This window comes from Syngnathus acus, chromosome 17, assembly GCF_901709675.1.
Source record: "Syngnathus acus chromosome 17, fSynAcu1.2, whole genome shotgun sequence".
Taxonomy (NCBI): domain Eukaryota; kingdom Metazoa; phylum Chordata; class Actinopteri; order Syngnathiformes; family Syngnathidae; genus Syngnathus; species Syngnathus acus.
In genome coordinates, this window is record NC_051102.1 from 5,609,549 (window position 1) to 5,635,232 (window position 25,684).

The 25,684-nt window shown below is 45.2% G+C and overlaps 3 protein-coding genes and 1 long non-coding RNA gene across 4 annotated transcripts; 3 read left to right on the forward strand and 1 right to left on the reverse strand.

Moving 5' to 3' along the window:
- The first annotated feature begins 863 nt into the window (after positions 1–863).
- LOC119137618 lies at positions 864–12,009 on the forward strand. Its single transcript, XR_005100952.1, has 3 exons — positions 864–1,003; positions 6,314–6,316; positions 11,999–12,009. It is a non-coding gene; the product is annotated as an uncharacterized LOC119137618 (long non-coding RNA).
- Positions 12,010–19,074: 7,065 nt separating this feature from the next.
- cdcp2 (CUB domain containing protein 2) lies at positions 19,075–21,227 on the forward strand. The gene is made up of 5 exons (XM_037277079.1): positions 19,075–19,283; positions 19,441–19,788; positions 19,853–20,194; positions 20,289–20,645; positions 20,713–21,227. Exons 1-5 carry the CDS (start codon positions 19,217–19,219, stop codon positions 21,198–21,200), a joined length of 1,602 nt encoding a protein of 533 aa, XP_037132974.1. The 5' UTR covers positions 19,075–19,216; the 3' UTR covers positions 21,201–21,227.
- Positions 21,228–21,301: 74 nt separating this feature from the next.
- On the reverse strand, positions 21,302–22,533 carry tceanc2 (transcription elongation factor A (SII) N-terminal and central domain containing 2). Its single transcript, XM_037277074.1, has 4 exons — positions 22,328–22,533; positions 22,098–22,239; positions 21,768–21,961; positions 21,302–21,623 (listed from the first exon to the last, which is right to left on the reverse strand). Exons 1-4 carry the CDS (start codon positions 22,424–22,426, stop codon positions 21,435–21,437), a joined length of 624 nt encoding a protein of 207 aa, XP_037132969.1. The 5' UTR covers positions 22,427–22,533; the 3' UTR covers positions 21,302–21,434.
- A 423-nt stretch (positions 22,534–22,956) lies between these two features.
- On the forward strand, positions 22,957–25,588 carry tmem59 (transmembrane protein 59). The gene is made up of 8 exons (XM_037277062.1): positions 22,957–23,213; positions 23,329–23,434; positions 23,639–23,733; positions 24,075–24,227; positions 24,318–24,363; positions 24,435–24,555; positions 24,804–24,921; positions 25,047–25,588. The coding sequence occupies exons 1-8, from the start codon at positions 23,064–23,066 to the stop codon at positions 25,203–25,205; spliced, it is 948 nt and encodes a 315-aa protein (XP_037132957.1). The 5' UTR covers positions 22,957–23,063; the 3' UTR covers positions 25,206–25,588.
- The last annotated feature ends 96 nt before the right edge of the window (positions 25,589–25,684 follow it).

Genomic DNA, 25,684 nt, shown 5'->3' on the forward strand with positions numbered 1-25,684 from the left:
CTCGTAATATTTTGCAGATACTTGAAATCCTGCTTACTATGTACATATTATATGTACCATAAAAGGAGGAGATTTTTTTCCCCCACTAACTAAAGCAAACATCAATTTGCCTGTCATCTTGTCCATTAGTTGCTGCACTAATGCAAGCTATTATCGTCGTGGGAGGAGGGGGGGGGCACAAAGTGGAGTGGATATTGCACTTGTAAGCGGACAAGATGGCACCATGACATTTTCTCCCGTTTTCCACGCCGATTGACGAAGGTAGCCATATGGTCAGTATTTATCAAGCGGCTCGGCTGCCATGGTGATTGAATGTGAGCTGAAGGTGAGGCTGCAGACAGCTGAGAGCGGAGTTTGGCCCCCAGGCCTGAGGTCTAGTAGTGGGTTGTTCATCATCCCCCCCCTTTAAAGGAAGGTCAGCATTCCAATGAATCACACGCTGCAGCAGCCCAAACTTACAGCTTGTTCTCTGTCAGCTTTACTGCAAGAAAGCTGCAGTGTTCAGCAGCAGACTAATCCACACTGCCACCAACCCGCGGGCATCTTTCGAGGGGATTTGAGTAGACCAAGACACTGAATATTCTTAATTCGGGGATGTACGAGTGGTGATGAATGGGCCCTCGGAATCCTTTTTTAACAGCGACACCCACATTAGATACCGTAAGCAGAAATGACCCGAGTTCTTGGGTTAAAAAAAGAGCTTAAAAAGTTGGGTCGGTCCTTGTTTGATCCAACTTGGGTTATTCTGGACCCAAATGGTTTCAAAGGCTTCAAACCAAAAAGACAGACTTCCTGGATAGGTGCTTGGCACTTTCTGTGGGTTTACTCCTGATGGCTCATCCTACAAAATTTGAAGTGCTTCTTCTTTCGTGTAACGTCAAATGTCCAACTCGGTGTCGCGTAGCCATGCCCGCATCTCTGGTCCTAGGTCGAAGAGGCTGGCTTCCGAGGGTGGTCCATATAAGGGGCAGATGTTGATTATATGGTCGGCGGTCTGCTCAGGGTCACCACACTCGCATGCCGCACTGTCCGCCATGCCCCACGTCTTCATTGATGACCCAAAGCGACCGACCCCAGTCCGTAGGCGGTTCAGCGTGGTCCATTGCCGGCGTGGTAGGTCGTCTCCTCCCATGGCGCCATCTCCTGGGTCCCAAATGTAGCGGTGGACTCGGGAGGGTCCGGCCGACTCCCACTCCTGCTTCCAGGCTGTTGCCAACCATGCGTCTCTGGAGATGTCCTCAGAGGTGGAGTCGAGCATCTCTTGTGCTGCCTTGTTGTAGGGGTGGCGGGACTTGAGTCTGCTTGGAGGTGCTGGTGTTATTGTGGTGTTGTGCAAGATGTGCCAGTCATATTTTTGTGCCTTCCTGGCCAGGGCGAGGGTGGCAGCCTCCCGTCGGAGGCCGGCCGGTGCTATTCCCGCGAGGACCGGCAAGAGGGACACAGGAGTACTTAGACTTACTTAGACTTAGACAGAACTTTATTGTCATTTTGTCAACACTAGGTGTGTACAAAACGAAATTTCGTTGCATACGGCTTTCAACAATGTAGTGGTATTTCGGCTGGTTAAAAAGTGACATTCTATATAAAAATATGAAATAAGATAATTATAAAGTACAAAGTGCAGCAGTGATAAAGTATGTAAACAGTGCAGGAGACAAAAGCAGTATTTACAAGTGTGCAGAGGAATGCTACGTTTGAATGTTCAACAGTCTGACGACAGCAGGGAAAAAACTATTGCAGAACCTGGTGGACCTGCAGCGGATGCTGCGAAACCTCTTCCCAGAGGGCAGCAGGGAGAACAGTCCATGGTGGGGGTGTGATGGGTCACTGATAATATTACGGGCTCGGGACACGCAGCGCTGGGATGACAAGTCCTGAATGGAGGGAAGAGGAGCCCCGATGATCCTCTCTGCTGTCCTCACCACTCTCCTCAAGTTCTTCCAATCGGAGGCGCTGCAACCTCCACACCACACCGAGAGACAGCTTGTCAGAATGCTCTCTATGGTGCTTCGGTAGAACGTCCTCATGATGGGTGGGGGCAGGTGGGCTCTCCTCATCCTCCGCAGGAAGTACAAGCGCTTCTGTGCCCTCTTGACCAGTGTTGTGGTGTTCACAGTCCAGGTGAGGTCGTCTGTGATGTGGACTCCCAGGAATTTAGTGCTGCTGACCACCTCCACAGCTGAGCTGTTGATGATCAGTGGAGCGTGGTGAGGCTGGTTCTTCCTGAAGTCGACGATGATCTCCTTCGTCTTCTCCACATTCAGGATCAGGCTATTTTCTCTGCACCAACCCACCAACTGCTCCACCTCCTCTCTGTAGTCCAGGTCGTTGTTGTCCCTGATGAGGCCCACCACCGTTGTGTCGTCTGCAAACTTCACGATGTGATTGGTGGTGAACCTGGGGGCGCAGTCGTGTGTCATCAGGGTGAACAGCAGGGGGCTCAGGACGCAGCCCTGAGGGGAGCCTGTGCTGAGGGTGATGACATCTGAGGTGTTCTGTCCAACCCGGACTGACTGAGGTCTGTTGGTGAGGAAGTCTAGCAGCCAGTTCCGAAGGGGGGTGCTGAAGGGTGCTGAGTAGGTTTCAAGCATCCAGTTATTATCCGGAGGGAGGTATTAATAGCCACGTCGACCTTTCTCGCATGCGGGCTTCTTCTCCAGACTGGGCTGCAGTATTCAGCTGCAGAGAAGACCAGGGCTTGGGTGGATATTCGCAGCGTCTTAGCGGAGGCTCCCCAGGTTGTTCCAGCGAGGCGGCGGATCAGCGCGGCTCTGGATGTCACCTTGGCCTTGACTTCTTCCAGGTGTTGTTTGAAGGATAATGTCCGATCTAGGCGCACTCCAAGGTACTTCGGGGCTTGCTAGACCTCCAGACATTTGTTGTCTACGCGCACCTCAAGTTCCCTCCTGGCTTCTCTGGTGCTAAGGTGGTATGCCGCTGCGACTGTCTTTCCGACGCTGAGCTGTAGACGCCACCTCCGAAGGTATGCTACCAGTGTGCCCATGTCTTCATTAAGACCCTCTTCCATCGCCTTCCACGTTGGTCGGCTCATCATGATGGCAAGGTCGTCTGCGTACCCATACTTTCTCGATGCTGTATCAGGTAGGTCGTGGATGTAAACATTGAACAACATCGGCGAGAGGACAGACCCCTGCGGTACCCCGTTCCTCAGTCTTCTGAGCCTACTGCACTGGCCACTGCTGGTCTGGAGGATGAAGCTGCGGTTGGAAATTGTCTCCATGATGAACTTCACCATGTGCCGGTCTGGTATTGTCCTCAGCAGCTTCAGGTGGAGTCCCCGGTGCCACACGGTGTCATATGCAGCCGTCAGATCCAGGTACACTACCCCAGCTTTCTCATTGTCCTGGAAGCTGTCCTCAATGTCCTGACAGAGTAGTGTCACCTGGTCTGCTGTTGATCTTCCACAACGGAAACCAGCTTGTTCCCGTGGGAGCTGTGAGTCCACCACTGGCTCGATGCGGCTATGGATCATCTTCTCCAAGATCTTAAATGGGACACAGAGCAGCGAGATTGGTCTGTATGACTTAGGATCTTCTGCAGGTTTATTTGGCTTCGGCAGAGCTATGACAGAGGCACGGCGCCAAGTCTTTGGGAGCTTTAATCTCCGGTAGCATGATGTAAAGAAAGCACAGAGCCAACCAGATGTTGTTGTGCTCTGGTGGATGACAAACTCTGGGTGGATGTTGTCACGACCAGGGGATTTGCCTGGCTTGAGCTTGCTCAAGGCCTCACTGAGTTCCTCTGCTGTGAAGTCTCCCGAGAGGTTGGAATCGACACTGGCCGCTCCCGAGAGGCCAGACACCTCACACGATATCAGTCGGGCAAAAACTTTGTCAGCATCCGGGAAGCGGCCGTTCTTCAGGAGATGGGATGCAATGGCATTTGCTGTGACTGGGCAGCTGTGGGGTGTTGTATTTCTGCCTGTGAGCTGGTTGATGGTCTGCCACGCCTTGCGACTAGAATGGGTGAAGTCGATTGATTCGACGACTTCTGTCCATCTGGCCCTACGGGTGATGTCCAGCTTCTGGAGCAGCGCTGCTGCAGTCATGTCCACCTCTTCTCTGGAGCTAGCCCTCTGGTGATCCCACAGAAGGCGGCTACATTCCTTGTCCCAACCCGGGATGTAGTTCCTGTTATAGCCCCGTGGGATGGTCTTCTTTGCCGCACCCAGGAGGACCTGGCAGTAAGCTGCATAGGCCGCATCCAGATCGGCTGTGTCTGGGTCTGGCAGGCCAGCTGACGACCTTTCAGTCTCCTCAGCATACGACTCCCAGTTGGCCTTTCGGAAGTTCCATCGCTTGACGGGCTTCCCTGGTACCGGTTCCACCAGTGCTGGGACTTTAATGATGGATGGCCGGTGATGTGATCGGGGAAACCTATCCAGGATGCGTCTCTCCGGTTTCGGGTCGTTACTGTGGCAGATGGCGAAGGTCAGGTCCGGGTTGGTGGAGGTGTTCCAGCGTGCAGAGAAGAACGTTGGAGGCTCCTTGGGGTCATATAGCAGCAGAGCATCAGTGTTGGAGGCCCATTCACTCAGCGCCACTCCATTAGGTGTTGTGTGGTTGTACCCCCAGTCTGTGTGCTGACAGTTGAAGTCACCTGCATAGATGGCAGGTGCAGTTGTTGATGGGAGTGATGTCACGGACAGCTCCGATGGTGGGGGTTTGTATACGTTGACGACTGATGTTTCCTGGATTTTTGTAACCAGCCACTCGATGTTAGAGCCTGGTGGGGATTGGCTGCTGGCTGACCAGCTTAATTCAGTCGTGACGAACATTGCCACACCGTGTTGCTTGCTGTAGATGGACCCAGCAAGATGGAACCCAGGGATCTTGAGGATGTTGTCGGATGTGCAGTGTGTCTCCTGCAGGAGCAGAACCGCTGCCTCGTTGGAGTCAGCCAGGTGACGCAGGACTTCGAGTTTGGCGGTTGTTAGGCCCTCGACATTGAGTTGAAGCACTGACGGGCCTCGGTTTTCGACGGTCGGGATGACTGCCCGTCCGCCGGTCCTAAGCCTGCCAGCTCGAGCTCGACGAGCTCGACGTTTGGTTGACGACATTCGTTTCACAAGTTGGTCTTGCGCCATTTCTTGCTACTTGCATAGGAGGCCACGTGGAGGCTGTCGTCTTCTCCTCCATTTTAAGTGCTAAGTGTAACTGGTTTCAAAGTTGTTGTTTTATTTATTTTTTTAAGATTCCTTAAAACGGTCATTTCAAACCACAAGGATGAACTTTTATGTCTTTTCAAGCATGCCTTCTTCAGACTTTTTTGTGTGTCTTCTCATGATAAAAATGCCTACTAAATTTCGTAAAGTGTAACTGGAGGGGTGATTCTTTTTCTAAACATTGAGGGGGATGCTACCAAACACAATTCAAACCTTCAACTGCACTTCAAACCAAAATACTTTCTGTCACTTTTCCTACAATAGCTTCTTGAGACATTTTTGTGGGTCTGTTCATACCGGACAAAGTCAAACTGTCTTCTGGGTCTGAAAACATGATAGCTGCAACTAAAAAAGTGATTTCAAATTCATCCAACTTGTGTTGATGTCATTTTTGGGTTCCCGCTGAGATTTTTTTTGTCCAGGAAGCTGATCTGTTTTGAAACATGTCCGTTTCGTCAAATTTAATCTGAAAGGCTCCACTCACAGCCGCTTGGCAGCAAGCTTGACAATAACAAGGCCCGCTTACTGGCAGTAGCGTACTTCCGAAGGGATGCTGTCTCCCATCATGTTTGACACGTCCTAGAATATAAAGAAATACGTCCCGTGGCACACGAATCTGCACGTCCGGGATGCTGGAAAATGTCCCCTGCAGCCGGCAGCTTGTCAAAGCCAAGGGAACATGACAATAGTTTCCCCTCGTTGTCCCTCTCACACTTCGTCTACCCACTTTCTAATAAGTGGAAAAGTCACAGAGAGGTAGTATTTTACTTTTAAAGGGAATAAAAAAGTGGCAGTGATATGGAGAGGTGTCAGCGCGCCGTCAGTCGTGGTGACATTATCAGACTTGCGCAGGAAGCTTGTTTCACAGCAGGAGGTAAGTACTCACTACCGCCTCCCAACAAAAATGCTGCTAATCCCCTCAAGGTGCAAGCAGACGGCTTCACAAGCCTCTCCATCACTTTTTTTTGGGGCGTCACATGGACACGTCAACGTTGGAGGTGGCCGTTTGGTCAATTTTGTCCGACTTCCAGCTGATCAATTCCAACTTTTACAAAGCAGAAATTGGAAGTGGAAATTGGAAAATTTAGATCGCTATCTATCTCGATAGAAATAGATAAGATAGCTAAGACAGTTTGTATTTTCATTTATATGCTCCTAGACGGGCTATTGATTAGGCAGCTCTGCCCAACGCTGAGCGCTGGCAACACCCCACCAGCTGCAGAGATTATCGAGAAAACTGTAATCGAGAACCCTGGCAGGCTAATCTTCCCTCGGCTAACCTCAGCTGACATCATTGATTGGCAGCCGAATGAAGAATTAATGTTAAAGAGTCTCGTATAGATTCTTTTACAAGGGCAACTGCGCATTAAACATGAACGCAATAAAGCTGTTTTTTTTAAGATGTCTCGCCCCTTTTGTCTTTGCGGTTCTGTTCTACTATTATATTTAGTTTCAAGTAAAGACTGGTGCACAAATCGAGTCTTTTTGTAATATAAAATTTGATACAGCACAGGAAGTATCAATACTGAATCAACTGAGATACCGTTTAAGGTGTTTAAGGAAGGACTGCTGTTTTTGTTAGCAACAGTTAGCCATAGTTGATGTCGACAAGAGTGGATGACATGTAGGTCACAACATTGTGCTCTGAATACAAACCATTAAGCCCTAAACTTCAAATCTTAAAACCCCTAAACCTTACCCTCTGCTTAACCCTTAAGCATAACTGTTACCAGTTAAAATAAAACAAGTAAACTAAAAAGTCTCTTGGAAAAGCTTTAGATTAATCCAGCAATTCGTGAGCTCCGCATTTATTGGCAGATTTACCAAAATAAACAACTGTGTGAGAGAAGAAGATAAACCACATTGTGATTTAGGAAAGAACCCACTGATGCACAATACCTGCTTAGCTCGGAGAATAATAATTGCACGCCTGTCATTGTTTTTTCTTATTTCTTTCTTTCTTTTAAACTTAATTTTCTCACAGTAGCCCCAAGATAAGGTTGTATCCGAAAGTAGTCATTGAAAGTAGGGCGTGAGTACTCTGTGAGTGTGTGCATGCGGTGGTGTGGGGGGGGGGGGCTGAACTGGGCAATGCAGACCGACCTCAGACTGGTCTTCCACTCCCCCATCCTCAAAATACACTCGAGTATTCCCGGCACTGCAAGTAAGCCACTGCCCCCTGGTGGCCTCTTCAACTAGCCCCGATTCGAGGAGCCAGCATCTTCATTTAATATGTAACAAGAAGCTTCTGTGTTTAGCCAAATTAGGCCTCATGAATTTTGAGCCACATGCGTCCCCAAACGCCCCCTATAGGCATATGCTTAGTACGTAATCCGTGATTATTGGCCTGAGGCCACAGAGCGTTATGTAAAGGACCAAATCATCCTTTCACTGATGTTCGAGAGTGTGGAATAGGACTTTTCATGAATAATAGACATGTACAGATCTTGCTTCAAATTTACTGGAAAAGCACACAGCAAAAATGATCAATTATAACTTTGGTTTGACAGTGACAAGGATTCAGTGGTGTACCTAATGAAGTGTCTATTATTAATATTCAGGTTGCCACTTTTATTCATTTGCAGCACTTAGAGCCCAAAAAAAGGGCAGTCTTGGATGCAAATGATTTTAAATGCCACTTCATGATTTGCGTAAAGTGTATTACAATTATGCGAATATTGACATTTTGAAAATGCAAGTCATAAAAATGTGACATTAATTGTTGTCGTTTTTTTTTTTGTTTTTTTTAAATAATACATACAATTAGGTATCATAATACATTAATCTTTTTAGAGTACAATTTAGCGATCATTTCGGACTGTGATACAAAGCTGCGTTATAACTCGTTTGTCCCACCACAGACATCGTCATCAGCAACATTTTGCATCGCCACATTATTTTTGGTTACTAGGTTACGCCCGTCATCACGACGGCCGCGGGCAAATTACCAGCGACCCCTTCTCCTTCATATCACCCTTTGACGATCAACCGGTAATTGGGACTGTGCCCGGCGACCGGCGAGCCTCATGTCTCATAATTGCCTGGCAGTCTCTCGCGCTGACGACTCGTTAACGGTGGCCACCTCTGCGGCCTCCATCTTGACGGCGGTCTTAATTGGAGAGCACGCCGCCGTCCAAAAAAACAACAGCACTGCCACAAGTGCTGCTTTGGCTCCCGTGGCGTCATTTTTGTGTAATGGCAGGCGCCACTTCTAAGCATCTTTGAAGGACAACACTCTCGCTCTGTCAGTAAAGCCACAACAACACCCTCCCCACTCTCCGCCGACGCAGTACCGCCACACTTTCATTTGTGCCTCCAAAAGGGACGCTTTTGACTCAAAACAGCGACAGTCGAGCCAATTAACCTTTTGCGGGCGTGTTTGTGTGTGTGCATGTGTGAAAGCGAGAGAGCCATTTTTCGAACAACAAAAATGGCTTGTTGTGTTGATCACATGGAGGATGTCTTGAGAGATACAACAGAGAGACACTCACCAGAAGACGATAGCCCCTTTCACGCTGTCTGCAAAGCCATCATTTTCCATGTTGTTAAATGGCACCGATACGGGTATAAAGTAGAGTCGACCGGGCAATTTTCCACCTTTGGAGGTCATAACACTGCCAAAACAGCCAGAACCACTCCGGTTGTTTTACGTTGGCTGTAAAAATAATTTACAGCAATTGTACAACTTTTTACAGGTTCTTGCGTGGGGTGAACGGCAACAACTGGGGGTAAAAAGTCAATCAGGCTATATTGCACTTTTGGGGGTAGTAATTATCATAACTTACTTGTATGTGTTAAGGATGGAGCGAAAGTCAACTGGGTTATCTTTCCACCTTTGGGGGAGGAAACAGAGGAAGGAGAATGTAAAGCTTTTTTTTTTTTTCATTTTTGTACCTTTAATCCAGATTACTGTTTGTCATGAACAGCACTGACAAAATACAACATAACATTGATTGATGCTTCAAAAGGAAAGAAGAAAACGTATTTTTCCCACTCACCATTTTCTCTCTCAAAGCCCGACGGGGGTTTGATGGACACGGCGGCAGATGAGCTGAGGACGGGTCGACCACGGCGGGAGGTCAGCAGCTCAGCGTTGACCTGAGAAGAAGTCCATTATTCGTCCATCTTGTCTCTCCGACCGCTGCCATTATCCCGCCACTCCAACTCTTGCACTTTGTAGGGAAAGTTTCAGAACTTCCACGTTGAAACGTCTGAGTTCATCAATGTGTCCACCTGCGGTGTGTGTGTTTGTGTGTGTTTATGGGGATGGCCAACTTATCTACCATTTTTTTGTTGTACACTAATATTGAATAACCTTTTAAGATTAGCAGTTAGCAGTTCGTTCTCAACGCACTTACCTAATTAGACGAACCTGTGAAACGCACCTTGCTTTTTCTTCTTGGTCATAGTTTCTTGTGTTAAATGTTCACTGTGGCTTTCTCCATTACCAAAAACAAACATTTCCAAATACTGTGTGTCTGATTATTTGACTAATTTTACAAGCTTTGGGATTCAATATTGGATTCACGCGGCGGCAACGTGAAGGATAACTAGTTACAAACGTGGATGCAATAGAAAGAATCCGGTCACGTTTCAAAATAAAATATTTTTTTGCTGCTGTAACCGGAAGTACGAAATGAACCGGAAATTTATTTATTTTGTAGGGGTCCGCATTGGTTGAAGACCACTTTGTCCTTTTTGCCATGCCTGTAAAGCCCAGCCATAATATTTGCATAATATAACTCAACAGATGCTTCACAATGTGTTCCCACAATGCATCACGATTCAGTGTCAGCAGGGTGAAATTATGACACGGCTGTGAGTGCACACGCAAACTATACTTCATGTAAAATAGGCGGCTGCTCACTATGCAAATTGTCTCCCTTGGGGTTGGATGTATTATGGAATTCTTATTACCTCTCATTGTATGTGTCTAATGAGTGAGCGAAAAGACATTACATCACCATGCAGAGTTATGCAAAGGTGCTTTCTATGCTAATTGAGCCCTTTTCAGATTAGCACCATGTTATGTCTTCCTTACCCAAATGTGCTCACTATATTAAAATTTAAGGCTTGTTCGCTCACCAACTGTCCCCATAGGAGATAACACAGCATTTTTATAAAAAGAACAAAAAAGAAGGACGATAATGATGCACAGCATATTTCTTGCTTAGGTGAAAATGGCTCATTTTAGGGGCAGATCTGTTTCTGTCAAACAATACTAACAAATATTGGTAAGAGTGTCTGCTAACACTAATTTGTGCAAACGATGCAGCTCTGCTTACCCCCTTTGGCTTTGACGTGGCAGTACATTTTTTCGCTCTGGATCTTCACCCAGTCTTTTGTTGAGAAACTCTCTTTTTATGTTAATGAGCTCCCTAACTTTGGTGGTCACTTCTTGCTAATTAGCGTTGAATGCTATTTATTTCCTGTGGGAGTTCATCGTCCTTTTATTTGTGTTTTGCACATGAAAAAAGCTGCAGAGTGTAGTGGAGCAAAGGCAGCTAGCCATCTCGCAGATTTGAACAAAGTGTGACTGATGTCTTCTTCCCCGCTATTAGACTGACTCCCAGCCACTATGATTAATAGCGGCCTCCTAAAAGGCGCTTTCGCGGCCAGCCGAAGGCAAAGTCGCAAATCAGCGTCTTCACTCCCACGTTTTATGTTTGTCATTTCCCTTTGAGGATGACCCGGACAAAAATGATTGGAACTGTATTAAAATGTCTCCTCTATGTATTTGAACAGAGGGGTGGTGGGCGGTTGTAGAACTTTAGAGGCTTTTTTTTTTTTTCTTGGACATGTCAGACATTTTTGTTATCATGTGTTGCTAGGCACAATTTACACACTAGTAGAAGGATGTGTCTCAAATGTGTCGTGTCTTCAAATCCACTCCGTTTTTTCAAATTAATGACTATATCACCAGATATAATTATGTGTATCCGGTGTATAATACGTCAGGAATAATTGCTCGAGTCTGATTAATTTTTGGCACTAAGAGCCTTCAGGTCTCATTTTTCCTGCACTCTCAGAAATTTCAACATCCTGCCTTGTATTATTTCTTTTCCACTTTGTGTGCAGTTATCTTCAGTCCTCACAAGATATTCTGGCAGGGGACTTACCTGTTTAATAGCCAATTTAATCTCTTCAGTGCACTCTGAGCACTCCATTTTCATAAACACACTTGACTGCTAGTATTTAAGTTCAATTAGGAGCCATGAATCACATTCATGTTGTTGTTGCAAACGAGAGAGAGAGCGAGAGAGAGAGAGAGAAAGGTCACTTAAGCCATATCGTTTCAATAACTGACCCACGTACCATTTTCCAAAATATCCCCCTCTAATATTAAAATAGGAATCGTTTTTATGAATATCCCATGAACACCTTTCAAGGAAACTTCAAATGAGCTCACAAGCGCCTTCACTTGAACCCGAGGCAACACAGGCAGTCGTTTCACGGAGATGCCGTAAAGGCCCCTCGAGTCACAACGAAACGTGGGAGGAGATGAGCCTCACGTGGCAGAATGCTCCCATGATAAAGTTTTACCTGCAGCGCAAGCAAAGGAAACGTACCAAAATAGTCCCCGATGTTTTGAGCTGATATTGTGTTGCTCCACTTTGTGTTTAGTATTCATGGTTGAGGAGCTGGGAGGAAATTGCTTTGGTGAATGAAAATGACACACACGTAAAAAAAAGCAAACAATTCAAGCTGCAAGCAACAATGGATGGGCCAGCACAATTTCTTTTGCAAGAAGAATCCAGAATATGTTAAGCAATTTTATGCCATATTATATCCACACCTCTGGTTTAGATGAAGTCTTAACCAAGTCTTGTTGCATGAACTGATGAAGCCATGAAATACATCCAGAACTGTTCAACTAAGAACCTTGTTGTGTTTGATTATGAACTGAACGGGGTTCAATGTCACACTTGGCCACTGCTGGATCACATTAAAGCTTGAACAAGTGTTTTCCCGAGGCGCCTCCTCATTGATAAGCCTCTTTATGAATGCATTTACACATGGCAGGCACCACCTTGCCCACCGGCCGCCATCCAATCCAAGGCCGACCCGGCCTCTCTCTCGCTGCTGATAATATTTGACAGCTGACCTTATCTCGCCCACAGCCGGTGAACAGGAAGCAGAGCGCTAACGCCTGACATGGCAGCCACACGCGTATGCTAATCCACAGGCGGCCGGGCTGATTAAAAGATGAATATCGGCAACGGTGCGATAAAACCCAAGGTGGGCCGCGGGTGGTGATGGCGTCACATGTGAACGGTCACACTCCAAGCAGCGTGTAATGATACCCACTCTCTGAAGCATGTTCAATTTGTTGTCGTCGCAGAGCAGTAATCGGGGACAGAGACCGAAGTCTTGCTGCAAAAAAAAAAAAGAAAAGTCCCAAGTCATTGACACATCCGGAAAACCAGAAACGCCACACGAAATTCACACACACTCTAATAATGTAAATAAATAAATAAATAAGCTGGATAGATAAATAAAATAGATAAATAAATGAATAAATAAATAAATACATAAATAAGCTGGATAAATAAATAAATAAATAAATAAATAAATAAACAGGCTGGATAAATAAATAAATAAATAAGCTGGATAGATAGATAGATAGATAGATAGATAGATAGATAGATAGATAGGTAGATAGATAGATAGGTAGATAGATAGATAGATAGATAGATAGATAGATAGATAGATAGATAGATAGATAGATAGATAGATAGATAGATAGATAGATAGATAGATAGATAGATAGATAGATAGATAGATGCGTCTATTCAAGGCCTGTGCGTGGGTGCTGATGACTTTGGCCGACTTGAACGTTCTGTCACATCCCATCGCGCTCGCAGGTGCTAAATGCCATACCTCACACCTCCCTGACGTGTAAACATTTGAAAGTGCTCGGGAAAGAAGGTTAATTATTCATCTTCCACATCGCCTGGTGACTTTTTATTTCTGTTTGTGTCACGTAAGCAATATAGATAAGACGCAGCTCGGAGCGAGCGTCGGGAGTAAATAAATACCCGACTTAATTAGTATTCCTGCGGGACATTTGCTGTGCTAAAGATCCTGTTTATCTTAGCGCGTTTGCACATGCTCAGTCGAGGGCGCGACACGTTCAAGGGCAAAACATTTTCTTTAGGGGACAATCAAAGTAGGATTTTGAGCAAATTTACAGTTGACTTTACTTCCCTTCTTTTTCAGCCACACAATGAAACATCAACTTGCAACTGAAAACACAGAATATATTTCTTTGTATTGCATTATTTTGTTTTCGAGTGACTCAAAAATGGAAGGCTTCATGTAATTTGTTTGTTCACCCAATAAAATAACATTCGAGTTAGACTCGCTAAAGGAAATGTCAAATGAGACACGGTTGAAAACGTGCTAATGCAACACATTTATCTTTTTTGGACCTTTATCAGCCAGGAGATGAGCTGCAAAATGTTTCATTCCGGTGAACGTAAAAGGCGTCTCTTCATTTTATTTACGTGTCACGGACACTGCACATTAATCAACATTAGAGTGAAAAGACGATTGAGTCGACTTCGTTTTCCATCTCCCAGGCACCTTTACTAAAGATGAAGAGGCTCTCGTATTAATTAATGTGTCTGTCTTAACTATTGTAAGAAATGGAAGAGAGAGGAAAAACTGGTGACTTAGTATATGCTTAAAAAAAATATATGCCAGGATGCTTATAAAGCTCTTGGCCTGTAAAAAAAAAAAATCTGCTATGTGCCCAGCATTAATGGAACTGCGGCCACCCACCACAAAGCAGCTGGCCTGTTGAACATTCCAATCTGTTGGCGTTGGCAACCACGCCGGCGGCCTTTTTAGCTAGTTAATTAGCATTTGGGACCACCTAGCACCAAACTTTTACTTCCTCACCCAAAAGACCACATGAAGGTACTTCCATCCTAAGGGTGACATTATTTATTAACCGGTCACGGAGTTCTTAATAATAGTCTTAAATTGCAATAATATATGGAATTTCACATGTCCTCGAGCGCTGTATCCTCCGTCAGAACGTGGTGTTGGCGGTTTCAATTTCATTTAGCGCCATTAGAAATTCATTTCCCAGTAAATGACTTTCCCTCAAGACGTTCCCACATGACCTACATTTTTCTTCTTTTCCCAACTCAAGTAGCTTCTCTTCATCATCACCATACATGAATCCTAAACAGCTCATTCTTAGCGGAGCACCGGCTTATTATTATTGAAGCTTGTGGGGTCACAGGGGGGGATTCAAGAGACCTTGTATATGATATATATAATATATATAACACCTGTCATAGTTTTGCACTGATGGATGTACATTACTCATAATCAACCATCTAATTGCTACTAACCATCGTCTACTCATTTCCACGTCTGTGCACAATTCATCAAAGTCACAAGGTAGTTTCCATGAGAGTAAATTCCGGTTCCAGCCAGGTGTGCATGGCTTATTCTCCGTGATCCGACACTCGGGTTAAAAGACTGATGACAAAAAGCCAAGGAGGCGTCGACAACTGAGCTGACATGTTTCACTTTTAAGCGTGAAATGAACATCCGCAATGTTCGTGTCCATGCCAACAAGACTTAATAAGGAAGGTGATGTACGTTTTTTTTTTTTTTTTCCAATTTCCTGCTTCACTGGGCATCCTATGGAGAAGAGAGGGGAGGAGGAACTACTTTTTCTGGGCAAATATACACCCCAGCTTGATATCGGACCTAGAATGCAACACATACAGTGGATATGTGGATGCTGACCAAAAAATAAATGAAGCCATCTCCCGAGGCCCGGTTACAGACCATCGGCTCTGAAGAAGAAATGGGACAAGGGTCATCAAATGAATAGGAAGAGATCAAATCATAACAAACTTTCCATTTTGGAAACACTTTTCCAAACTATCCATTTTGTTTTAATAATTAAATAAATATATATGCTTGCAAAGGTTTGAGTCTTTTTTTCTTCTTGTCTTGAGGATTTTTTTTCCTAACGTGTGGGATTTTGGATGGTGGAGATCGAGGTTGAGTGAGATTTAAAGTGACAGCCGTTTGAATCCTAGCTTCCCACACACATGCGCGCTTACCGCTTTAGGTGTCTTTTTCCTTGACACTTTGGGGGTAATCCTTGACCAAAGGTGTTTAGATACATTCAAGAATTTTGTGATTTTGCCATAGCCACAAATTTACCCGCCCCCCCGCAAAAAAAGCTGAAATTGCTTTTACATTCATAATTAAGAAGTGGTTCCGTAGCATTGTTTACCGTCCATAATTCCTGCTAATATTTTCCACAGGGTTTGATGATCTCCCAGCTGTTTCTTCACACAGCATGCAGGTGGATTAGTTTTGCTTTTGTACAGTCTCAATGTACAAACACGTGTTTTGTTTTCACAGGAAAATATCTACTGGATTACTGCTGCAAAGCCTAGTCTAATGAGCCAGGAAATGTCACTCAATAATACGGCTTGTCTCGTATTTGGGTGCAGTACGTTTTGGTCAGATTACCAGAGAAGCACCAGCACGAATCATGCATATTCGCCCCTGGTGGTGATTTCTTATGTATTTATACAGACACACACACACACATTTATATATATTTATATACACAGTATGGAAGTGCAATAATTGGTGATGTATGTGGACAGTGTATATATGCAGCATGGTGGCTCCCCTGAGAGTTTCCATCTATTGGGAAGTGACAAGCATATTGACGCCCACGTGAAATCATGTGAAGTGAATATATTCGTGAAAACTTTATGAACTGTGCAGACTCAAGTGTCATGTAAAAAGGAGTTATGGTTAAATTTAAAATAAAGTAAGGACTGTCAAGTAAAGTAAAATGGATACACAATACACATTCACACACAATTTAAGATTTTATTTTAATGGACACCGTTGGATAGGAGAAAATGAAAGTAGAGTAATCCCTCGTTTATCGCGGATAATCGGTTCCAAAAACCACCTCTGATAAGTGAAATCCGCGAAGTATGGTCATCAACAAGAAGTACTGGCAGGCTAACTAGTTAGCGGAAAGGTGCTAATTCGTAATCGTGCTAACACGCGAAAACGGACTTCTCAAGGAATGTAAACCAACATTTGGAGCAATACTACATTGTCCTAAAGGTTAGACACATGCTTCCTCAATTTATAAGTTTCATTTTGACTTTTAAATGTTTTTTTAATTTGGGGAAAAAAATCCGCGATGTAGTGAAGCCGCGATAAACGAAACGCGAAGTAGCGAGGGATTACTGTATTAGCAAGTTAGGATGCTCTTGCTAATATACAAACATAAGCATCCCTTATTACTGCAAAGCCCACCCCAAAAAATGTAAGCGTCCAATTACTTGAACATACGCATCGTGAGTCACGCCGGCGGGTGCCACTCAAAACCGCGCTGGAAGACTGACTTGCCCGTGTTCCATGTTTTAGTGGAATACGCTTGACTGTAGCGACGTTGTCGTCGCGTGAGCAATCAATTAACATTCAAATTATAGTTTTTTGTCATTCTTCCAAATAAACTGCTGCAGCGGAGCTTCATAAGTAGGAAAATAGTCATATTTCTTACTGTGATTATTTTGCTGTATTCATCGTGTATTTGTGGCTCCGCATTGTGTTATTGTTTATTGCGTGACATTTTGAAGACCTTCAGTAAAATTAAGGCCGACTTGATTTTTTTTAAATGAGATTTATTGTCTTCCTTTTGGTAAATGAAACTTTTTAAGACTTGAATTATTATATTAAATTTAACTGCTTGTTGTCATTCCTAAGCACGCTTGTGTGCGTGTGCCGCAGTGGTGTGAGCTTTGGCATTTGCGCCCCTTTTGATTAGCAAAACAAGAGAACTAATAAATAGCTTCTGTTGGCAGATGACATTTGACTAAATACTTCCCAAATGCATACAATGTGTGCGCATGAATGCAGATGGTTCCTGGATGCCTCAGATGACTTTTGCAAGTAGGTAGCTGAAAATATCAGCCAGTGTGTGCGTGTCACACAAGCACAAAGTGCATGCTTTTATGACACTTTGGAGAAACTCTGCTATTTCTGTCTTGAAATGTTGTCTTGTTTGGCAGTCGTTTGGACTGCTGAGTTTCAAAGTCAAAGTCTGCTTTATTGTCAATTTCTTCACATGCCAAGACACACAAAGAAATCGACATTACGTTCCCACTATCCCACGGTGACAAGACATAGTACACAATATACATACAAGTAAACAACACAAAAAAATAAAAACAAGAAGGCACAAACAATGAATAAATAAGAGTGATGAATAAATAATAAATAAACAACATAATAAACAAGAGGAGCAAAAATGGAGCAAGTGTGCATACAGCAGACAGTCAGAATAGAGCGCAAAAGTACAGGACGCTACGCAGAAGGGGGGGGAGAGAGTTCAGGATCCTAACAGCTTGGAGTATGAAGCTGTTGGTGAGTCTGGTGGTGCGGGAGCGCAGGCTCCTGTACCTCTTCCCAGAGGGTAGAAGATCAAACAGAGTGAGCGGGGTGACTCACATCACTCACAATCGTGGTCGCCTTGCGGGTGAGATGGGAGGTGTAAATGTCCTTCAGCGAGGGGAGTGAAGCACCAATAATCTTACCAGCCGTGTTCACTATGCGCTGCAGGGCCTTCATGTTGTATTCAAAACATTCCGGTGGTGTAGCAACACATGTAGACAGACAATATGGATGGATGGATGGATGGATGGATGGATGGATGGATGGATGGATGGATGGATGGATGGATGGATGGATGGATGGATGGATGGATGGATGGATGGATGGATGGATGGATGGATGGATGGATGGATGGATGGATGGATGGATGGATGGATGGATGGATGACATACCGACGGATGGCTGCAACCATGCATTTCTAGTAGTAATTTTTCAGGCAGAGTGTTTAGTAATATTCAATTACTAGGTTCCATTTGATGTTTGAGTGTATCACTCAAGCCCCCACCTTTGATTCATTTTGCAGTCATTTCAAGCCCATTTGTTTCTGGAGTATTACTCGAGGTGTGATTTAATTGCACCCCCCTCCCACCCGAACACTTGCCCGTATCTTTCCACAACACATTTCAACTGCTGCCCCGCCACATATCCGAATCCTTCAACAATGACGAGCTTTTCTTTCCCTCATAGAGGACGGAATTAAAATTCAAACGCAGCAGAGGAACTTCCAAGAATTTCTTGTGTACGTCTGTGCGTGCATGCGCCTGTGCTTGTGTGGTGGGGGTTAAAAAAAAAAACACTTGACTGATTTTAATCACGTTCTTATTTGTTTCAGTTTAGAGCTTGGCATGGCTTGTAAGGAGGTGCGTGGAGAATTTAAAAAAAAAACTTGCCATTTTGTTATCATGATGCAACAGCGCCATCTTGCATGGGAAGATGACTATTACGTATTCTGCATTCATTCATGAGGACGACGGGGGAGGAAATGCTTCTCCCATAGGAAATAATGTAAATGTAAGCCAAATTGTTCCCATCATAAAATCTCTACTAAGGGTTGTATAAATAAATTTGACTTGACGTGACTAAAAAATATTCTGTCTTTTTTAATGTTTTTCCTCCACACTTTGTGTTCAGTTCTCTCTCACTCACACAAACACTCATGGGCATTATTTTTTTTATTGCTTTTCCAACAATCAGAACGATGACGAGCACTAGGTGCCAGAGGCTGAGCTGCACTGTAATTGCTGAGGGAGTAAAGCACGAGGCAGATTCTGAGTATGTTCCAGGTGGGCGACATGTGTTCTGTGTTGTTGTCTTTCCCTTCGGTGGTGGTTATTAAAAATGTACGCTGTCCCGACAAGCCGACCCCCTACGTCATTAAAATTTAGTGACAGTATAGCCTCAGGTGAGTTTCAGGTTGGGGATGAATTTTTTAGGAGCTACACAATAGATAGACAGCTGAGTGCTCTGGCCTGTGTGTGTACGCCTTCATCATCATGCTACTGCTTCTGCTTCTGCTGCCGACGTGGTGTTTTTTAAACCAATGCTGACTTTACGTGAGACAAAAAGTCTAAGATGACGCTCCGGGTGGCTCCGCTTGTTTATTTCATACTGCTTGTCGACACAGTGGCGGATCAAAAAGGTGAGTTTGTTATCACAGCTTGCACACACGTTCTACAAGGTTGCACCCGCATGTGCCACTTCAGGATTTTAATGCGTAAGATGAATTCGGAGTTTAAAAGCAAAAAATTGTGACCCAAATGAAAACTAGATACACTTGGTTAATTTGATCTTTGAAGGTGTTAAATGTGGCGGCATCCTCTCGGCGGCGTCCGGCAATCTGTCCAGTCCAAACTTCCCGGGCCTTTACCCGTACAACATCCGCTGTTCCTGGCTCATTGTTGTGCCGGAAGGTTCCTCGGTGCTGCTCACCTTCCAACACTTTGAACTGGAGTACCACTCCAGCTGTGCCTACGACCATGTCAAGATCTACAACGGTGTAGCCGGCGATGAGGGCAACCTTCTGGGTACCTTTTGTGGCGACGCCCCCCCGCCGGCCTTCACTTCGTCCTGGAACGTCATGTCGGTCATCTTCCGCTCGGACCGTCACGTGGCGCACAGGGGCTTCAGTTTGGGCTACAGGAAAGGTATATGTCAGTGATAGTTAAAGAATTCGACTTTTTATTGAAGTGGACTCTCTTTTTCGTGCAGATATGTGCGGCGGGGTGCTAACAGGCCTTTCGGGCGTCATCTCCAGCCCAGGTTACCCCGCGGAGTACAGCAACGACGCTGACTGCTCGTGGCTCATCCACGTCTCCAACAGCAGCGCCGTCACGCTTCTCTTCTTGGATTTCCAGATGGAAAACAATGAGGGGTGCCATTTTGACTACGTGGCCCTGTTCGACGGCCCCACGGTGGCGCATCGCCACCTGGGTACGTACTGCGGGGCCAACAAGCCTCCCGCCACCGTCACCACCGCCAGCCAACTGCTGCTCGTCTTCAAATCTGACTTTAACATCGGGGGGCGGGGCTTCAAGGCCTATTACTACTCAGGTAGGTCATTTTGTAGCTATTCCAAAATGTGTGCTCCCCAGATGGGACACAATTTCTGGTTTAGAAGGCCAAGTTGTTCCCCGTGTGTCCGTAGGCGAATGCCAGCAAGTGCTTTCGGACGTGTGCGGCAACTTCAGCAGCCCGAACTTCCCGCAGATCTATCCAAACAACATCAACTGCCACTGGAGCATTTCGCTGGCGGCTGGCTACCGCATCAAGCTCTTCTTCCCCGTCATGGACCTGGAAGGCCGCAACAGCCTCACGGATGAGTGCGACTACGACTGGGTGGCCGTGTACGACGGGGAGCGGCAGTCGGCAGACGCGCTCCTCGGACGCTGGTGCGGCGCCGAGAGGCCGTCGTCGCTCGTCTCCCGGGGCAACAAGATGCTGGTGGTGCTGAGCACCGACAGGGATGAGGCGCACAGAGGCTTCACTGCTTCTTATCTTGGAGGTATGGCCACCAAATACGTAGTGTCTATTTTTGTATCATGTTACCAAAGTTGCATGGCCTTCCGTAGTGGTGCCCGTCAACGTGAGTTGCACCAGGTCAGAGTTCACCATCCTAATACCCCAGCACTCGTTACCCCAGTTGGACCGCGAGCGCATCTACCTAGGCAACCCCACGTGCACCGCCCAGCTGACGGCCACCTCTTACAAGATCCTCGCCCAGTTCGTCAACTGCGGCACGGCCAGCCAGAAGCACCGTAACGTCACCATGCTGGTCAACAAGCTCTACATTGACTTTTCTGACGGCGAGCGGCGCAACGTGCAGGAGTACAAAGTGCAGTGTGACGCCATGCGCAAGGTGGCCTCGGCGTCCATCGTCTCGGCCGAGGAGCACCGGCTCGAGCGGGAAGCCGTGAGTGGCGAGGCCGCCGCCGGAGGGGGCGGGCTGGGGCGCGCCGACGTCGAGCCCCACGACCTCAGCGATATCGTCTTCATTAGTATCTGCGTCCTAGCTGTCATCCTCATGGTGATCGCCATCGTCTGGCTCGTGTTGCTTTAGCGGCCTATGCTCGTTCGTAACGTTAGGTGTAAACACTGGATATAAAAAAAAAGAAAAAAAATTGTCTAAGTCTTTTTGTAACAATGTATACTACCAGGATATCCTCCAAAGTGTGTGAAAGTTTATTTTTAATTCACACTTTCGATACAGTATAAAAACAAAGCATAATTAAGAATAAAAACATACATCACCAATCATAAATTGCATATTTACATTCAACACAAGATAAAAAGCTTATCGCTTATACTTGGACACCAGCTGGGCAACCGAGGCATGATCCCGCTTTAGCTTCGCTTTGAGCTCAGGCTGCCGTTTGAAGGCGAACACCAGCGTCCGTACTGTCCTCCGGTACGAGCCGCTGACAAGCCGACCGCTCTGGTGGAACACTTCCCTCTCAGTGTTGTCCACCAGGCCGCAGTCCTCCTGGCAGGCAGGAGTGGAAATACATACAAAAAGGAACAAATGCTCAGTTAACAGTGCAGTTGCGCCACGTGGTTGGCGAAGATGGAGGAGAAAAATTGATGCATCACCTCAGAAGATGATGCCCGTTGTTACATCAACCCTCACCTTGAGCTCCAGCGCTTCAGCCAGAAGTCTCCTGGCATTGCTCCTCAGGCCTTCCGATTGCTTGTCCGAGTGCACTTCGATGGACGGCTTGTTGGAATTCTCCTCCACAAACGTCCTCCAGGCAGTGTACACTCCGGAAGCCGCCAAGCTCACTTCAGGCTCTGGGTGCTTCCGCAATTTGTTGACGGTGTGACCTGTGGAAGGCAAAGAGTTTTGTTCCAGGTTAAAATAAAGTCAAGACTTTAAATAAATCTCGTCGTGTCATTATGGAAGACAACTGAAGTGGATGTTTGATTGCGAGTCCCTCCACAATGTTTTGCATAATGTTACCTATTTTGGTTGACTTCAGCACCTCCTTGGATGGCATCTTCTTGCTCAAAGCGTCCAAGGCACTCAGCATGTTGTCCCTGCTCTGTCCTGGCAGCTCCAGTGTGGATTTATAGCGCAATATGTCCTCAATGACGACCACCCTCTGTAGATAAAGTATTATTAGGTTGCTCATATTTGGCTTGTATTCAAGGATAGCGTGCATGCAGAAAAACAACAACACAATAACCCACTCGTAAGGATTCTATGGTGGTTTGCTTGTAATTCTTCTCGGTACTCCTCGACGTTTTGGACCTCTCTCCTTTAGGTAGCCGCACCACAAACTTGTCCATCTTAAGAGTAGCTTGACAAAATGTTCACATGAGGTTGGAACAGAATAAAAACATTTGCTGCTAAAGCTAGCCGTAGCTAGCAACACAGTGCTACCAATGTTGCATTTGCTGTTGTCGGAAATATAAGATATACTATGGTTAAATTATGGGAGTTGCCCGATATTTTTGTTTTATTCTTTGTGGGTTTATTATTTTGAATTGAATATTAAAACACATAGTGACTACTTCACGGTTAATTTCGATTTATTTCAGCGTGAAATTAGAATAAGTGTATATGCAACGGGCACGCAAAAAATGACAATGAAAGTCAGGAATTTTCAAATTTTCATGCTGTTTAGGTTTTAGCTCTTTTTTATTTTACCAATCAGAATCTTTCTTACGCTTAGAGGCTATTTGATTCACGATTCGTCATATCTTCCCAAAATAATCTTGGCATGAAACGTACTGAATTAAAAAATTCCCGAGTCAATAAATGCATCCAAATATTTCCGGGATGTCTCGCGAGAGCGACTGCTTGGCCTGTAAACAATGAGAACTCGTGAGAGGATATGTTCTCGCGAGGCCTTGATCGGATTAAGGTGGAGGAGGAAGCGACCGTGTTTGTTTTGTTTGGGGTTTGTTTTGAGCAGTATACGAAATGGCGACTGCGTCTAGAATCGTAGTCTTTTTGGGACTCTTTGGGACTTTGGTGGCAGCGTCCTCGGACGTGTTCGATAGCGTTTTGGGAAGCACGGCATCTTGCCATAGGTCTTGTGAAATGACCTATACTTTACACACTTATCCGCGGGTGAGTAGTTGGCTAGCTTCAGTTGGATAAAAGCAAGTTTTAGCCTACAGTTTAATTGATATAATGTCATGATAGCTCATTTCAGTGGGCATTTGTGGTTTGTGTGTGTTCGTAGGAAGAGGAACTCTACGCTTGTCAGCGAGGCTGCCGTTTGTTCTCTATTTGCCAATTTGTTCGTGACGGTAAAGACTTGAATCGGACCTTAGCCGACTGTCAGTCAAGTAAGAGAAAATGTCCGACTTTTACTCTATTCTAATGTCACTGGGCTTTACATTCATCGGGTTCAAAGTCGAAGGAAATTTACATGTACTTTGATTCAAAGGGATTATAGATTAAGCATAGGGAGTCACTTGCTGCTTGCGCTGTAAACAGTGTTGCGTTTCCTTTGTTGTCTCTGTGTAATCCTTTTTTAAATTCTCTTACAGCCTGTCACGAAGCTTACACGCAGGTGATCGAGCAGTATGCATGCAACCTGGGCTGCAACAACCAGCTTCCTTTTGCCCTGCAGCGCCATGAACAGGTGCACACAATATGTCTGCCCTAATATGGAACTGTCTTGTCAGTAAGGATCGATATGTTTACAAAGGGAAGCTGATATCAAAAGCACTTTCGTATCACCTAGCACGTAGCACATCTTACAACATCATCCTTAAAAAGAAGTGGCTGACAAGATTATTTGACGCCAATGCGTCTATAAATGACTTGTTAAGCATTCATGAGACTGCTGGAATCAGGTTGCGTCTTGATAAGCTACATTCCATTTCAACGTACAATTAAGTCTTAACTCGAAAGTCAACCCCACCACAAACTTGTTCCGTCAACAAATGGGTGAATTTGAGTGTCTTACTCTCACACATTTAGCTTGAAGCGATGGTGCCGAGGATTCACTTGCTCTACCCGCTGATGGTTGTGCAACGCTTTTGGGAGGACATGATGAATCAGGCGCACGGCTTCATCACTAATACATGGACCTTTTATCTCCAGGCTGACGACGGCAAAGTTGTCATTTTCCAGGCGAGTGATGCTACGGGGGGAAAAACAAGAATATGGGATCCTGTGTGCTTGTCAGACTGAATCCTAATTCAAATCTGTTTTTCCCCTCAGTTTGAATCTGAGAAAGAAGATGACGCAGAGGACGTACAGACGACGTGTAAGCTCTCATGTTCAAGAAACCAAATAGTCTTACTTTTGTGTGATGTTGTTTTTTTGTCTCCTTTCAAGTCTCTGATGTGAATAGCCCAGTTTACAAAGACTACCAGCGGGCGCTCATCCAAGAGAGGGATCGTGACATGAGTGCCGACCGCAGCTACTACAATTACAACTTTTTCAGCTGCCTTTCAAGGTTTAATAACACATTTGTATACTATTACTTATATATCAAATGCACCTCAACACAAATGTTTTTTTTTTGGCGCATTCTTTGAAGTCTTCGGGAAGCGGGGAAGGCTGCACTTGGAGGCAAAATCATATATTCTTCTTATATGAAGAAACAGGAACCCCAAATTAATTAACTCTTATGAAAAGAAAAAAAAAAGTTTTGTAAATGGCCTGAAAGGACACGAAGCAGAGGTTGAAACATTTGCTCCTCAGGAACCCTTGGCTGCCAGGCTGGATTCTCACCACCACCCTGGTACTGTCTGTGCTGGTCCTTGTCTGGATCTGCTGTGCCACCGTGGCCACCGCTGTGGACCAGTACGTGCCGGCTGAGGTCAGTTGCTGTGAGACCTTTGGGGATAACACTTGTTACTTTTAACAGAGCAATGACACACTAGATATTGTGGTTACTTTGACTTTGGAGTTTAATTTGTTATGTGACGACATTTTATTTTTCAGAAATTGAGCATCTACGGCGACAGGGATTTCTTCTCGACGCAGAAGCTGGTTCCGTACCCGGCATCCTCCCTGCTCATCATCACCTCCAAAGGGCAAGAAGATGGCGAGGAGGCGGGGCCTCTTCTTCCAAAAGTGAACCTTGGCCAGTCTGACGTCTAAAAAAACCTAAATGAGTGTGGTGATGTGAAAACTTTTAATTCCACTTGTGGTCGCATTAAGAAACTTTGTCAAATGTTTCTAAAACTGATTCCTTACGCCCCTTTCGGTGCTTTTCAAACGGGTTTGTATGATGGTCCTGCAATGCCAATACAAATCGCCTTCTATATATTTTGCATTTGTTAGCATTTGGTGGCTGTGCTTATTTTATTAAAAGCTGTGACTTCTTTTGAGTTGATTTCATCCAGGCACTCAATGTTTCAACAAAATGGCAAATGAAATGCCATAAGCTAAATTCGCTCACCTGGCTGGTTCTTGTTGTCCCACTGCCATAACTGTACTTGACAGATCTTAACAATAAAATAATTTGCTCTTTTTGAACCCAACAGTGACTGTGGGTCCTTCTGTTCTCAACGGAATGGGTGAAGATGAACTGAACAAAACACAAACGGTACAAAATAATTTTATTTCTAAAACATAAC

Coding starts and splice junctions, on each gene's coding strand:
- cdcp2 (XM_037277079.1), top strand. CDS start 19,217: ATGACGCTCCGGGTGGCTCCGCTTGTTTATTTCATACTGCTTGTCGAC. Junction 19,789..19,852: donor CAGTTTGGGCTACAGGAAAG/GTATATGTCAGT, acceptor TTTTTCGTGCAG/ATATGTGCGGCGGGGTGCTA. Junction 20,195..20,288: donor CAAGGCCTATTACTACTCAG/GTAGGTCATTTT, acceptor GTGTGTCCGTAG/GCGAATGCCAGCAAGTGCTT.
- tceanc2 (XM_037277074.1), bottom strand. CDS start 22,426: ATGGACAAGTTTGTGGTGCGGCTACCTAAAGGAGAGAGGTCCAAAACG. Junction 22,240..22,327: donor CCACCATAGAATCCTTACGA/GTGGGTTATTGT, acceptor CTTTATCTACAG/AGGGTGGTCGTCATTGAGGA. Junction 21,624..21,767: donor CTGAAGCGCTGGAGCTCAAG/GTGAGGGTTGAT, acceptor CCTGCCTGCCAG/GAGGACTGCGGCCTGGTGGA.
- tmem59 (XM_037277062.1), top strand. CDS start 23,064: ATGGCGACTGCGTCTAGAATCGTAGTCTTTTTGGGACTCTTTGGGACT. Junction 23,435..23,638: donor CTTAGCCGACTGTCAGTCAA/GTAAGAGAAAAT, acceptor ATTCTCTTACAG/CCTGTCACGAAGCTTACACG. Junction 24,228..24,317: donor GCAAAGTTGTCATTTTCCAG/GCGAGTGATGCT, acceptor TTTTCCCCTCAG/TTTGAATCTGAGAAAGAAGA.